Raw genomic sequence first — 16,243 nt, 5'->3', positions numbered from 1 at the left:
GTACCCATAACTAGCAGCTGTTTTAAAGAGTACCTGACCTCCCTTTATATTAATAGAACAATAATGTCATTGTTAGCTAATGAATGTTTCCATGCTGAACAACGGCAACATGACAACGTTTTCATTGGTCCCTCTTCTTTAGAGAAGACCAGGAAATGATGGATACACGGATCGTGTTCAAATCAATAGGCACGCAATGACTCTAAATAATAATGATCACGCCACCAAACACACATTCAAACTAAGGAACCAGCCTGTTTGGGAAATGTAAGAAGTAGAAAGTACAGGTATTTGGGTTCAACATGTAAGAAGTAGAAAGTACAGGTATTTGGGTTCAACATGTAAGAAGTAGAAAGTACAGGTATTTGGGTTCAACATGTAAGAAGTAGAAAGTACAGGTATTTGTGTTCAACATGTAAGAAGTAGAAAGTACAGGTATTTGGGTTCAACATGTAAGAAGTAGAAAGTACAGGTATTTGTGTTCAAAGTGTAAGAAGTCAAAGTAAAAAGTTGTCAGAAAAATAAGTAGTGGAGTAAAGTACTGATACCAGAAACATGTACTTAAGTACAGTAACAAAGTATTTGTACTCCACTACTTCCCACCTTTGATATTGAAGAGTGTTTTCCCCGCAGGTGAAGGAGCAGCTGCTGAAGCACAACATCGGGCAGCGGGTGTTCGGGCACTACGTCCTGGGTCTGTCTCAGGGCTCCGTCAGCGAGATCCTGGCCCGGCCCAAACCCTGGAGGAAGCTCACGGTGAAGGGGAAGGAGCCGTTCATCAAGATGAAGCAGTTCATCTCCGACGAGCAGAACATCCTGGCTCTGAGGACCATCCAGGTCCGACAGAGAGGTGAGGGGAGGAGATCATGTACATTATTTACAGAGGGCCACATACAGAAACATATACGAAGGTCTGGGCCCCTCACTAGAGGTATATCGCCTCATAAATTCAGTTATAAGTTAGCCAAATCAATCAAATGTAGGTACATGATGCTTGTGAGTGTTGGCAGCTCATCCCTTAAAACAGAAGCCTCAGATTGATGATAATCAGGAGAAATAGGAAGGGTAGATTTCACGCTTGTTATGGAAATAAGTTATTGGGCTTTTTTCTTATCAACTAAGATTTGTTAGAAAATGTTTCCAACTTGAATTGACTGAATTTCTTTGAAAAGTGATCTTATTAACACATGAATACTACTGTGTAATATATGTTTACATTTATATTTAAAAAGTACAATATAAGGAAAGCACAAGTTTCATTTGTGGGCCATATTCCATTATACTTTTTTAATTTGCTGAGGGCCGATTCAAAATGGCCCCCGGGCCGTAGTTTGGACTCCCCTGATTTAGCTAGTTCTGAGAGAAGAATCAACATGCTGCATAACAAGATAAAACACAATAACCTCTATCAGCTGACGCCAGCAGGCAGGACCAGGGAGACAAAACACTGCTCAAGGTCGTGCTCAGTGAGGACAAACTGATAAACTGGGTCAAAGTTATGAGCTCAGGAAATTATTTCCCCAACAGTACTCAGGTTCTTAAAGAAGCGCTATTCTGCTCTTTGTGGTTTTCCCTTTCCTGTAGAGTGTTATTTAGGTTTTAGTGGTTTTCCCTGTTATTTAGGTTTTTGTGCATGTAATTGGTCTAAAAGCCCTGTGTTCCATCCAGAGGGAGTTTCTCTCTGCCTGAAACGCCTCCATTGGACTCCTTTGTTTACTTCTGTTGAACTCCAATCCAATCCAACTTCAAATTAAACTAATGTAAAAGCACGAGACAATAAAACCATCCTTATAGCCACAGACTGAAAGAACAGTCATACACGATGTAAACACATTTGAAAACACAACAAAATAGAAAACCCCAATTTAGAAAACACAGACTGATACGTGTTATACGTGGTCTGCAAAAGCACGGGAGAACAAGTAGGTCTTTGAACGAGATTTAAAAACAGGCAAACTGGGAGCAAGTCTGATCATTATGGTCATTATGTAACACTCGCTACGTGATAGGCTAAGGGACGGGACATCTCTTAGCGGTTAACCAATCACAACAGAGCCGGCCAGCTAACCAATCAGAGCAGACTGGGCTCTGGTTTCAGACAGAGGGTGAAAAGAGGTGCTGCAGCACAGGCAGTATGAGAAAAATAAAGCATGCGTCACTTTCTCATAGACTTCTATACAATCAGAAAAACTGTTGAGTTTTGTTAGTGTTTCAGCAACATTACATTACATGACACTTGTTAGACGCTTTTATCCAAAGCGACTTACATACTCAATACTGTGGGCAATCCCTACAGGAGCAATTTGGGGTGAAGTGTCTCAGGGACACAACGACATGCTGACTGCAGTGGGGTTTGAACCTGTGACCCCCTGATCCCAACACCAACGCACAACCCACTGCACCACACACCTCCATAACACAATCATTTTTTTAGAGCACATGTCATCATGCAACCTTTATTTGGTGGCTTCATTTCTGGACCTGTGCATCTAATCCTTGCCTTTGATTGAGACCATAGCGTCATTTTCTCATAGACTTCTATACAATCTGTCAACCAGTGGAGTCTCAATTTAAGCATAGTGGGAGGCTGTGGCGCAGTGGACTAGTGTGTTGGTGTTCGCATCAGGAGAGCACAGGTTCAAACCCCACTGCAGTCAGCATGTCGTTGTGTCCCTGAGACACTTCACCCCAAATTGCTCCTGTGGGGATTACCCACAGTATTGAGTATGTAAGTCACTTTGGATAAAAGTGTCTAACAAGTGACATGTAATGTAATACGTTGCTTCATCTTCTAATTGACTCTTAATGAGACCATCATTTACAAAATGAGCACTATCCTGAACTGGAGAAGACTTCAAACTAGAGATTGAAACCATAAACTCATCAGGTAAATGTTGATTGAGGTAATGAGTCAGGTGAGAAGTAGCGTAATTTTCTTATAGACTTCTATGAAATGTGTTAATAAGTTAAAGGCACTTCTGCAATGGCTTCACTTTTTCAGAACCATCTTGATTTGATCCTTTCTCTGGTTTCTTTTTTATCTGGAGCACTAGTTAGTGTGTCAGCGAGAGTATACACATACTGTATATTTTATAGCAGATGTCATCATGCAATCTGTATTTGGTGGCTTTAGTTCTGGACCTGTGCATCTAATCGTTGCCTTTGTTTGATACCGTATCACATTTGTTATAAGTGAGGCAATACACCAAGTGAGAAGTAGCATCATTTCCTCATAGACTAAACAACCTGACCTTGATTTAATCCTTTCTCTCGTTCATTTCTTATCTCAAACCCTTCAGAAAAGGTTTATAGGGAAATTGTTTGAGATTTTTTTTTTGTTAGCGTTTCAGCGACAATATACTAATATTTTTAAGAGCACATATCATCATGCAACCTTCATTTAGTGGCTTGATTTCTGGACCTGTGCATCTAATCCCTGCCTTCTTCTTCTCGTCTCGCTCCTCCGTGTTTGTAGTGTTACTTTTAAACTTTGTTTTCTCCCCAGATTCTCAGCGTTTGAAAGTTGAGCTTCCCGTACACTGCACCCTCAGACAGCACGCGCTCAAAGGCAGCCATTGATCTAGCAGTCAAAAGCAAAGCCTTGGAAGTGCTCTCTGATCAGCCATCCCACTCACCCTCTCTCCCCCCTCCTCTCTCTCTTACCCTCTGTGGCAGGGAGCATCACTCCTCGCATCCGAACTCCTGAAACTGGGTCAGACGACGCCATCAGGAACATCCTGGAGCAAGCCAAGAAGGAGATCCAGTCCCAGAGGGGAGGTGAGGGGGAGGCAGAGAGACATATTGATTGATTTGACTTGTATTGATGTTTACCGTCTTTATCATGCATTTGGATCACTTTGTTGCAACTTAATATGAAAGGGTTGCACAACAGCCATGTCTATAATGCGTTTTTTGAAAGAACTGTTATACAGTAAACTGCTTATATCGCTGTTTAATTATCATTGGAGAAACACGTACATATTTATAATGATTTTTAACAATAATTTTAAGCATGTTATAACTTCTATGTATCGTAATACTAACATTCAGTGCATAAATACTGCTCGTGCATTACATTTATTTTTGCAAGAACCAAAGAGTAGTAGTTGAAGTAACTTATTCCCACAATATAATGCATTTTTTTTAAGTACTTATAAAGCGTTATACAGTAAACTGCTTAAATTGCTGTTTTATAATCATTGTAGGAACAAGTACATATTCATAATGCTGTAAAACAAAAATAATATAACATTATGAAGCATTTTATAATTACTTATAAAGTCGAATATCAAAATACTCAATAAATACTGCTTATGCAATGAATTTATTTAACTAATATGTATTGTATTTTCTCAAGGTTGTGATGTATTATAATCACCGTTATAATAAAGAAAAGGTTAAATAAATAAATAACTCTTATTAAAGTAAACAAGCCCACTGGTAAACTTTTAACCACATTATTATACATTTTAAAGGGGACCTATCATGCAAAATGCACGTTTTGATGTCTTTTATACTTAAATATGTGTCCCCGGTGTGTCGGGGAACTCACGCAGCATCAGAAAATAAAACCCTCTCTCTTTTCCTCCGTACCCAAATCTCTAAAAACGGGGAACAACGGAGCTGATCCAGATTAGCGTCCGATATGACGTAATATCTGAAATGTGGACCCACGGCCCTATCAGAAACGTTGCTATCAGAAACAATGCCCGACTGTTTTGGACGTAATATGGTCTGTGTTTACATTAGCATCGCTAACACTCAGAGCTAACCTGTACTGGAGAGCATGTGTGTGAAGAAGCAGGAAATAAAAAGGAACTCACCTTGTGGTATAACCGGCAAGAGAGAAAGCCTTTGAGCTCCATACTGTTTCAGAAAGAATCCTTGATAATCCATGATATGGCGTTTCATCACGGCAGTATTTAGTTTAGACAGTAGCTGCCGGGTCCCGCATGAGCTCAGACCCCTCCTTTTTTATTTTTTAAAGCTTTATACCCAAATCAGCACTTTTGAAACAGGAAGTGAAACAGAGGGATATGAGGCATGGCTAGAATGGGTGATCTGTTTGGTATTTTGAGCAAAACACTTCATAGACATGATTTTTATATATCTGAGACCTATGCTATTGCCTACAAATAGCATGATAGGTCCACTTTAACTGTGACTATTGTCCATTGCAAAACAATTATATATATATATATCTTTTATTATGAACTTTGATCATTTTTTTTTGCATCCTGAAAAAAATATGTCAGTGAGTGAGCATCAAATATGTATGAACCGTAGACATCGGTTGCTGAGTAAGAGTTACGCAAAGCTTCAAGAATGCACACTGCATAGCTTCAAACAAAAAACAAAAAAGGTTTATGAGCAACATTTGAGTCGTAACCTTCATCTGGCAAAACACATTCTTATAGAAAGCTGTTTTTAAAAGCCTCAGAGTCAGAGTGTGTTTTTGGGAAGCTTTATAAATATGAGTGCTTATAACTATGATTATACAGAGCTATAAACAGATTATAACACATTTTCAGTCTGTTAATTATGCATTATAGACATGGGTTGTATAGAAAGTGTTACCTTAGGGTTGAACATCAACTCCTACACACAGTATCACTTCCCAAAAAATATATTATCTAACTTGAAACCAAAAACAAATTTGCAACATTTTTGTACCTACCAAAAAGTGATTTTAGAAATCTTTCTTACGGTTAAAAAACAATTCAAGATTCAAAAAGATTCAAAGGTGTTATTGTCATATGCACAAAGCTACAGTGTAGAAATGGCAATGAAATGATTCTGACCTGAGCTCCTCCAACAATGCAACATATATAATAAAATACAATGTAGTGCAAAAAGTCTATATACATGTACAAGAACAGAAGATGAAATTAAATAATGTAAATTAAGACACAATTAAATACGGCTGATTGCGGTTCAAAACAAACAGGAATGTTTATCGGGGCACTTAACAGAGCTCAGGTGTTTAGCAGTCTTATGGCCTGTGGGATCAAATGTGAATACTTATGAGTGCTTATAACAATGTAAGTATGCTATCTTTAATGCATTACAGACATTGGTTGCATAGAAAAAGTTACACAGTAAGAAGCAAGTATGCACACTGCATAACTTATCTCATCTGGCAAAACAAGTCTTATCAAAAGTTGTTTTTAAAGTCAGAGTGTGTTTTCAAAATGTGTTTTTAAAGTCAGAGTGTGTTTTCAAGATGTGTTTTTAAAGTCAGAGTGTGTTTTCAAGATGTGTTTTTAAAGTCAGAGTGTGTGTGTGTCCCAGGCGAGGGGCGGTCTCTCCTCAGCTCGTCGTCGGGCCGCAGCAGCATCGGGCCGGGCAGCAGCTCCGATGACACCATAAAGAACATCCTGGTGCAGGCGAGGAGGGAGATGGAGGCGCAGCAACACGCCATCATGGAGATGGAGGTCTGTGGGAGGAGCCCCTCTGTTGGATCCGGCCCTCAGGTGGAGCGTCTGGGCCCCCCCGAGCGCTCCAGAGCCCCACAGAGACCCCTGTCCATCAAACAGGAAGAGGGTGGAGTCACCCTCTGCATGGCTAACCCAATCAGCAGCCCGCAGACCCCCCTCAGCGTCCTCTCCCCCGCTGCTTTCGTGCAGAACATCATCCGCAAAGTGAAGTCTGAAATCGGGGAGGTGGGGAGCTACTTCGACCAGCACTGGAGCCACGAGCGGGGGTCCATGGTGCTCAGTGGAGGAGGGAGTTCTCTACCTTTTAATTCAGTCTCCCCCTCCCTGTCTTCCACCTCCTCCTCTGGACCCCCAGTTCTCCCCCGACCGTGGCCCCGCCTGGAAAATGGAGAGTTTCAAACAAACAGTGAGGAGGCATCGGGGGCCGAGGAGGAGCTGGTGAAGGTGAATATATATATATATATATTTTATATATTTTACTCTTTAGTAGTGATGTTACTGTTACTCACTGGTCACCGGCTTGAGCTTCAATCTCAAATTCAGACTTTTTCTCAAAATTCGGACTTTTTCTCAAAATTCGGACTTTTTCTCAAAATGTTGACTTTTCCCCAAAATTCTGACTTTTTCAAAAAAAAATCCAAATTCTGACTTTTTCTCAAATATCTGACTTTTTCTCCAAAATCTGACTTTTTCTCAAAATCTCAAGAATCTGACTTTTTCTCAAAATCTCACAATTCTGACTTTCTCAAAACCTATCTTCAATCTCAGGATCCATGTATCTCTGATCCTCTCCAGAATGGAAGTAGTCATCACATACAGAGCATCAACTAGTTCCTGAACAGTGTCCTTCACATGCTGATATCCAAGAGAGGGAGTTACACAGTCACAAGATGGAGGAATAGAAAGCAGTATTCAATGTTTACTTCAGATTAGCTCCACGTCAGAAATGAGCATGCTTGTCATATGTCTATCTCCATAGAGGCTGAATCATCATGTTAATCACATAGCTATCATATGCCTCAAACAGTCCTGATGCTCTTCTAGGTAATCATACATCCTGTCATGTACACAGCTACAGTTGGGATACCTTTGTTATCATGTTACTCTCATATTGGAAGAGTTCATTCACTATGTTCCCAACACTTATGAAGGTGGTGGAGGTGAAGGTGGAGTCGGACACCTCTGTGAGCGGGGAGTCTCCGGGTCCAGGACCACGAGGAGGACTCTCTTACTATCCGGCTTACATCCCGCGCGCCCTGAAGCCCACCGTGCCCCCGCTGACCCCAGAGCAGTATGAGATGTACATGTACCGCGAGGTGGACACGCTGGAGCTCACCCGCCAGGTGAAGGAGAAGCTGGCTAAGAACGGCATCTGTCAGAGGATCTTTGGAGAGAAGGTATGAAAGAGTGTTATGAATCTGCTTTCTGTGTTATATAGGTTTTTGTGTGTAAACGCCTCCATTGGACTCCTTTGTTGACTTCCTGAACATAGTGACATCATGATGTAACACTTGCGCTTCTATTGGCTAGAGCTTGTGATCGGTTGACCAATCACAACAGAGCCGAGACACTACATACTGATATACACCTGAACATTAGCAGGAGAGGACTCTTTAAAGTAGAGACACTACATACTGATATACACCTGAACATCAGCAGGAGAGGACTCTTTAAAGTAGAGACACTACATACTGATATACACCTGAACATCAGCAGGAGAGGACTCTTTAAAGTAGAGACACTACATACTGATATACACCTGAGCATCAGCAGGAGAGGACTCTTTAAAGTAGAGACACTACATACTGATATACACCTGAACATCAGCAGGAGAGGACTCTTTAAAGTAGAGACACTACATACTGATATACACCTGAACATCAGCAGGAGAGGACTCTTTAAAGTAGAGACACTACATACTGATATACACCTGAACATCAGCAGGAGAGGACTCTTTAAAGTAGAGACACTACATACTGATATACACCTGAACATCAGCAGGAGAGGACTCTTTAAAGTAGAGACACTACATACTGATAAACACCTGAACATCAGCAGGAGAGGACTCTTTAAAGTAGAGACACTACATACTGATATACACCTGAACATCAGCAGGAGAGGACTCTTTAAAGTAGAGACACTACATACTGATATACACCTGAACATCAGCAGGAGAGGACTCTTTAAAGTAGAGACACTACATACTGATATACACCTGAACATCAGCAGGAGAGGACTCTTTAAAGTAGAGACACTACATACTGATATACACCTGAACATCAGCAGGAGAGGACTCTTTAAAGTAGAGACACTACATACTGATATACACATGAACATCAGCAGGAGAGGACTCTTTAAAGTAGAGACTGATATGAAGCTGAAAATGAACATTATATATCTTTAAAATAAATCTCATGCAACACGCTTGTATGCTAATGTAGAATCTGTTCTCACTGCAACAAAATGTGAAAATACGAGAACAATCATACTCCTGAACCAAGGACTTCTCATACACTAGCAGAGGATAGCATAAGAATTTGACACTGAGTAGACATATTTAATAAAGTCCCATAATATAACTTGTGACTTTTGATATGGTAATCATATTGCAGTTGCATCGTACACAACCAGCTTGCAAAATAATATTTTCAGTCTTCAAACCAAATGGCTTTTGGATGTTCAAAATATAAGCAGCTAATTTGCATATATTTTTCGAGGCGTTAAATGGTGCTCATTATGTCCCTGGTGTCAGCTCTGCATGGGCATCCTAGTCCTATATGTAATCATTATTAGCAAACCAAATTAACTGAGGCAAGTCCAAGACCAGGTCCAGTGTGTAGACTTAAAAAGAAAAGAGGATTTGAGTGCTCTGAAATGCTGTGTTTGATTTCAAGCAGGTAAACTAGAAGCTGTCTGAAAGTCTTTAGGGGCGTTATCCTAGTTGTTGTCTTAGTGAATAAACTCATGACCATGGATGTTCTTTATCTCCATGAAAAGTGCTTAAACTACCAGTAAAAAAATGACTTATCATAAATATTTGTAATGTACCATCGCCCTCTAGTGGCTGTTTGCTCAAAGTGCATCACTGAGGCTTTACAGAAAGAGCTTCTGTACTGTGTCATTATCATTTCTTTAATACATTTCTTGTTCGTATTGTCACAAAAAGCATGTGCAGGTTACATGCATTAACCTGTATTACATATACAACGTATAATTAGCTGTATTTGATATATAAAATATATTTAAATGTGTTTTATGGTGCAGTTGCAGGTACAATGAAACAACCTGTATTATATATATATATAAAAACTATATAAACCTGTAATTGATGGTGCTGATCAAATGCACCTGCACCTGTATTGTATATGTAAACTATATTTACCTGTAAGAAATATATATCATATTTTAAGCTGTGTGATATGGTGCAGGTGCAGGTTGCATTAACCTGTATTACATATATAAAGTATAATTACCTGTGTTATATGTATTAAGTTATACTTCCCTGTGTGTTCTGCAGATCCTGGGTCTGTCTCAGGGCTCTGTGTCCGACATGCTGTCCCGACCCAAACCCTGGAGCAAACTGACTCAGAAAGGTCGCGAGCCGTTCATCCGCATGCAGCTGTGGCTCCTGGACCAACTGGGCCAGAGCCTCAACCCGCCCCTCCACCACGGACACACTCTGGGTGAGACACACACACACATTAACACACACACACACACACACACACACACACACACACACACACACACATGAACACACACACACACACACACACACACACACACACACACACACACACAACACACACACACACACAGTAACACACACACACACACACACACACACACACACACACACACACATTAACACACACACACACACACACACACACACACACACACACACATTAACACACACACACACACACACACACACACACACACACACACACACACACACACACACACACACACACACACACACACACACACACACACAAAGAGAAGCCAGAATCACACTTGAGATGAGTTAGTGCCAAAAATCATTTGTTCTGATCACTTTTTGTTTTTCATCATTTTCAGGTCATTTTATATCAGTTTTTTGTGCACATTTAGTGTCTTTGTAGCCATTTTGTGTCTTTGTAGCCATTTTGTGTCTCTTGATGGTCAATTTGAAGGTCTTTATAGCCATTTTGTTTGTCTTTGCTGTTGGTTTCAGTCACTTCTTTGTAATTCTTTGGGTATTTCTGTATCAATTTGTTGTCTGCGTGTTGTGCATCTCTTTGTAGTATTTTGCCCACCTTCCATGTAAGTCTCTTTTTGGCCATTTTGAATCTCTTCCTGGTCAGAGGGTGTTTCTCAATCTCGAGTAAAGCTGCTTCAGAGCCACTATTTCAAGCATACTATGTCATCGAGTGCCGCCGAAGTACTGTTCCAATGTCCAGCATACTTGGAAATCTACCGAGCCCGGCGTACTCCGTTTGGAGAAATATCGAGGCTGCACATGAGTAGACTTAAAATCCCCACAATGCTTTGCGCACGGACCAATTTCCCCAAATCTGTGGCGGAAGATGTAAGGCGGGGCCTCTCATATGACGCACACCTGCACACTTGCTAGCCTGTTCCACTCTTCGTTTTCCGAATGCCAGGAAGTATTCTTGACTCGCTTCTGAAGCAAGATGCTCGGCAGACATGTGCTACCAAGCAAGCGTACTCGAGATTGAGAAACACCCAGTGTGTCTCTTTAAATTATATTTTGCCGATGAAGTCGCGTTGGGGCACTTACTTTCTAGGTATCTTGGGTTAATGCCCGTTTGGCCTGTTCAATTTCAAATGTGGGAAATAAAGACAGAAAAAAGTAAGTTTAGTCCTTTGAAGGCGTCCAAAAGAAAAACTAATTGTTGCATACGTTAAAAAATTCGTTGTTGTGAAAGTTGTTTTTAAATGTCCTTTTCTCCTTAAGATGCAGATCAGAGCCCGGTGACGGCCCAGTCGTCCCCCTCGCCGCCCCCCTCCCCCGCTGAGAGCCCCCTGGAGCCCGGCAGCCTGTCTCTGGAGAGCAGCAAGGAGAACCAGCAGCCAGAGGGCCTGCTGCTGCCCCCCCCACCCCGATGGAGGGAAGCCTCCCCCCGGCCTCATGGCCCCCCAGCAGCCGCCCCAGCCGCTGGGCATCCAGGAGCTGGTGGCCGTCGCCTCGGAGCTCGACACCTACACTATCACCAAGAAGGTGAAGGAGGTGCTGACAGACAACAACCTGGGTGGGTCTGAGTTCAAGATTCAAGGCTTTTTTATGTTTCGCTTGGTCATTTTGAGTCTCTTCCTGGTCCCTAAGTGTCTCTTTAAAGTTACATATTGCAGGTGAAGGTGTCGCTTTGTAGTTTTTTGCCCCCTTTCCGTAGTCCTTGTACATGTAAGTGTCTTTCAGTGGCATTTTCATTTTTGTATGTTTCACGTGGTCATTTTTAGTATTTTCCTGGTCCGTATGGGTGTCTTTTAAAGGTCCCCTATTATACTGTTTTTCATCAATATATTACAGGTCTCAGATATATACAAAACATGTCTCTGAAGTGTTTGGCTCCAAACACCAAACAGATCATTGCAGCATCCCATAATCCCCTCTGTTTCAGCCCTGTTTCAAAAGTGCTGATTCTTGAATAGGAGGAGATTCAGGTGATAAACTCTGAAGCTTTCAGAGTCTGTTTACACAGAGTCTCTTCTACATGTTGATGTAGAAGAGACATGAACAAGTGGATTTTGCACAATAGGTGACCTTTAAGTTACATATTGCAGGTGAAGGCAAGGGGGGGGGCTGATTTGTTGGGTATCTTGGGTTTATGTGTGTTAGACTTGTTCATTTTGAGTTCTTGCTAACTGAACGGTGTGTGTGTGTATGTGTGTCTCCGCAGGCCAGCGTCTGTTCGGGGAGACGGTCCTGGGCCTGACGCAGGGCTCCGTGTCCGACCTGCTCTCCAGACCAAAGCCCTGGCACAAGCTGAGCCTGAAGGGCCGCGAGCCGTTCGTCCGCATGCAGCTGTGGCTCAACGACCCGCACAACGTGGACAAGCTGCGGGCCATGAAGAAGATGGAGAAGAAAGGTGTGTGTGTGCACGATGTGTCTCTGTAGGAGCCATGAATATGTATATATACACACGGCATCTATTGCACGTCTGTCCGTCCTGGGAGAGGGATCCCTCCTCTGTTGCTCTCCTCAAGGTTTCTTCCATTTTTCCCCATTAACTGTGGGGTTTCTTTGGAAGTGTTTCCTTGTACGATGTGAGGGTCCAAGGATATGTTGATGTGACACATGGAGCTGCTGTGATGCAAGTCACATTTGAGACTTGATCTGACCATTAAAGTATTATCGTATCGTATCTCTTCAGCGTACCTGAAGAGGCGCTACGGTCTGCTGAGCACGGGTTCGGACAGCGACTCCCCGAGCGTCCGGTCGGAGTGTGTGAGCCCGGCGCTGGCCTCTCTGGACCTCTGCCCCTACAGCCAGGCCAAGAAAATCCGGGTGGTGCTGGGCGCTGAGGAGAAGGAGGAGCTGAGGAAGGCCTACCTCCTGGAGCCATACCCCTCCCAGAACACCATCGAGATCCTGGCCTCGCAGCTCCACCTGAAGACCAACACCGTCATCAACTGGTTCCACAACTACAGGCACGTACAACCAGCTGTAAAATGTAAAACATAGTGAGCTCCTATTGGCTAATGCTCAAACACATTGTCATCAACTGGTTCCACAACTACAGGCACGAACAACCAGCTCTGATCAAAATCAAAGTAAACTTTATTGTCAATCTTTCAGTTTGTGTGTACAGACAGAGATCGAAATACCATTTCCCACAATCCTGAATACAAAAACAACAAATATATATAAAAATATGTATGCAAATATGTATATACCTATATACTGTATACACAATCAACAGACACATTTATACATATGCACACATTAAGACCTAAATAAAAGAGTTGTACTTGAATAGTTCCATTTAAGGCTGCTTATTATTTCTGCTCCACTACATTTCTGAGGCAATTATCATACTTTTTAGGTATAAAACATGGTATGCTTATACTATGTGATGCACTACTGTACTACTAACAACTGATTCTTCCTCCACAGTTGTGGACAGTAACTTAGTACATGTACGCAAGTATCCACAACCACAGACACGTACAACCGTTTTACTGCTGTCTCACTGTAAACTGCAACTAGGAGTGTACATTTACTCAAGTACTGTACTTAAAGTGGACCTATCATGCTATATTTGAATAATATAGTGTAGGACCATACCTATATAAGGCATATTTATACTTTTTCTTTTTCAAAATACCAAACAGATCATGCATTTTAGCCATGCCTCATTTTGCTCAATTTTACATTTTTTAGATCTGTTTTAGCAAGGGCTGATTCAGTGAGAACAGCACCATCTACTGGCCTGGCATATGTACTACAGCGTCTCCAGCGCTTTCGAACGGCAATGGCCGTGGCTGTCTCCTCCTGATTGGTGGAGTTGGCCCAATAGCCGTAGCGCCACCGTCCTGACGTCAGGACAGTGTTCAAATCTGGATCAGTTTTTATCAGATCCGTTGCAGCCCCTTTTTTAGAGATTTGGGTATGGAGGAAAATAGAGAGGGTTGTGTTTTCTGACACTTGGTGAGTTCCCTGGAACACCGGGGACACATATTCATGTATAAAAGACGTACACAAGTGCATTTTGCATGATAGGTCCCCTTTAAGTACTATTTTGACAAACTTGTCATACTTTTTGCTCTACTACTTTTTATTTAACACTTACTTTTTACATATACTGTACAAACACATTGCACTATTGTACTACTAATAACCCAGTATTTAAAAAAGTTGTGGACAGTAAATGTACTTAAGTATTGTACATGAGTCCTTTTGCTACATCCGGAACATAGACATGACATCACTATGTAACACTCGGGGCTCCTATTGGCTAGCGCTCCAACACATTGTTTGTGATAGGCTAAGGGGCGGGACATCTCTAAGCGGTTGACCAATCACAGTCTAACAGCAGTTTTTTGTGCGCAGGTCCAGGATGCGACGGGAGGTTTTGATGGAGGGTCTGCAAGACAACGACATGGATGCTGAGCCTCACAGCTACTCTCCCTCAGCGACACGGAGCCCGCCCTCAGAAGGGGAGGACCGCAGACCCCCTTCAGGACACATCCACACCTCCCTGCCTCACGTCAAACAGGAAGAAGAGGGAGGTGAGCTGATGAAGTCCTCCAGGGTCCAGTGTTTCTCCACCGCCGTGCAGTTCCCACAGCTGAAAAGCGAGCACGAGGATGCAATGTCTGGATGTCGGGAGCCTCATCTGGAGGGGATGAGCAGCCCGGGTCAGGGTCTGTACGCTGACGGCCCCCAGAGGAACATCCAGTCCAGGCATGAAGGAGTGGGGGAAGAGTCTGGGAAGTCCCCCGTGGATCCGGTGAGCTTCAAGGCTTCGTCGGAGCCGTGCCGCAGCAGTTTGGAAGTTTCCCTGAACTCCCCGTCCGCAGCGTCCTCCCCCGGCCTCATGATGTCCGTCTCCCCCGTCCCCTCTTCCTCCGCCCCCATCTCGCCCAACCCCCCCTCCACGAGCACCAATCACAGCCTGGACCCCGGCCAGCTGCAAAGCCCCAAAGTCAACAGAAGCAGTCAGAGACGCAACGAGAAAATGGCCAACCTCAATAACATCATCCACAGGTTAGAGAGGGCGGCCAATCGAGAAGAAACACTGGAGTGGGAGTTTTAATTAAACCCCCCCCCACCAACGTCTTTTTGCTTGTATGTAGTACGGATGACCCTCGCGGCACACAAGGGGGTCTCAAATTAAATCTTCCTCGGAGTGGAGCCTGGCTCCTGAAAAGACTGAAAACTCACCGGGAAAAGCTAAACTGAATTCCCTGCAAGAACTAAAAAAAAAGTTTATAATTGTGTATTTGTTGTTTTTCTTTTGATAATGCATACTACTTTGAGATATATGTGACAGCACTAGCTGTTGTTTTACCTATTGGACTTGACATGAAGACTTTTGCAGCTATGGTGTCATAAAATGTACACTGAAGTTCTGTAGATTGCCACTGGGTGAGATTAAAAAAAGACCCCTGTCTTAAGCCATTAAAAGCACTATAACTATTTGAAAAAGAGACATTGACCAAATTTGCTACTTTTTGAATAGCAATTTTTCAGATTTTGTCTGTAAGACTGGACAGTTTAAGTCATGTAACATGAAATCCTACTGACTGAGGGATAGTCCTTTAAGACTCTAAATACTCAACATCTTGTATGTAACTTAGTTTCTTGGTGATATGTTTTGAACTATTTGTAACTCACACGTATAAAATGTGGTTGTACATGTTGTAGAATTGTCTGCAATAGCCTTCTCTAAACCTGATGTAGCATGGTACTCACCTGACCCTGTTATCCTCTGTAGTTAGTCACCTGTGATTATACTTGAGCGAAAACAAGAGAAAAAAAAAGTTGAAAACCCTGCAAAAAACAAGAAAAAAGGAGAATCGAATGAGTAGAGTACTTTTAGTGTTTCTGTTTTCTTTCTTTGTATAATCCTTGAGGTTTACAGTTTAGGGCCCTTGTGCTTCAGTAAGTGAGACGTTCACTACACGAGCACAGTTTACACGGTTTCTTTCAGATTTACCTCTCTGACCCTCCAAGGCGCTGGTTCTCAGACTGTAACAGGACACCTGGTTTACCTCAGATTATGTTGATGCACATCATGCAATGACCATGTGTTTCATTCTTATACATAAACATGACACACACTTATAGAGTGGTG

General features: G+C 42.4%; 1 protein-coding gene across 1 annotated transcript in view; it reads left to right on the top strand.

Moving 5' to 3' along the window:
* The window catches only part of cux2b (cut-like homeobox 2b), a 171,895-nt gene extending 155,652 nt beyond the window's left edge, over window positions 1-16,243 (top strand). The window contains 10 exon segments of the mRNA XM_034133242.1: window positions 634-850; window positions 3,676-3,777; window positions 6,292-6,875; window positions 7,556-7,834; window positions 9,955-10,120; window positions 11,401-11,539; window positions 11,541-11,695; window positions 12,344-12,532; window positions 12,818-13,094; window positions 14,497-16,243. Of these exon segments, the coding sequence (XP_033989133.1) occupies window positions 634-850; window positions 3,676-3,777; window positions 6,292-6,875; window positions 7,556-7,834; window positions 9,955-10,120; window positions 11,401-11,539; window positions 11,541-11,695; window positions 12,344-12,532; window positions 12,818-13,094; window positions 14,497-15,202 (2,814 nt within the window). The 3' untranslated portion in view covers window positions 15,203-16,243.

Source organism: Trematomus bernacchii, unplaced genomic scaffold (assembly GCF_902827165.1).
Source record: "Trematomus bernacchii unplaced genomic scaffold, fTreBer1.1, whole genome shotgun sequence".
Taxonomy (NCBI): Eukaryota; Metazoa; Chordata; class Actinopteri; order Perciformes; family Nototheniidae; genus Trematomus; species Trematomus bernacchii.
This window is presented reverse-complemented; position numbering and strand designations above follow the sequence as displayed.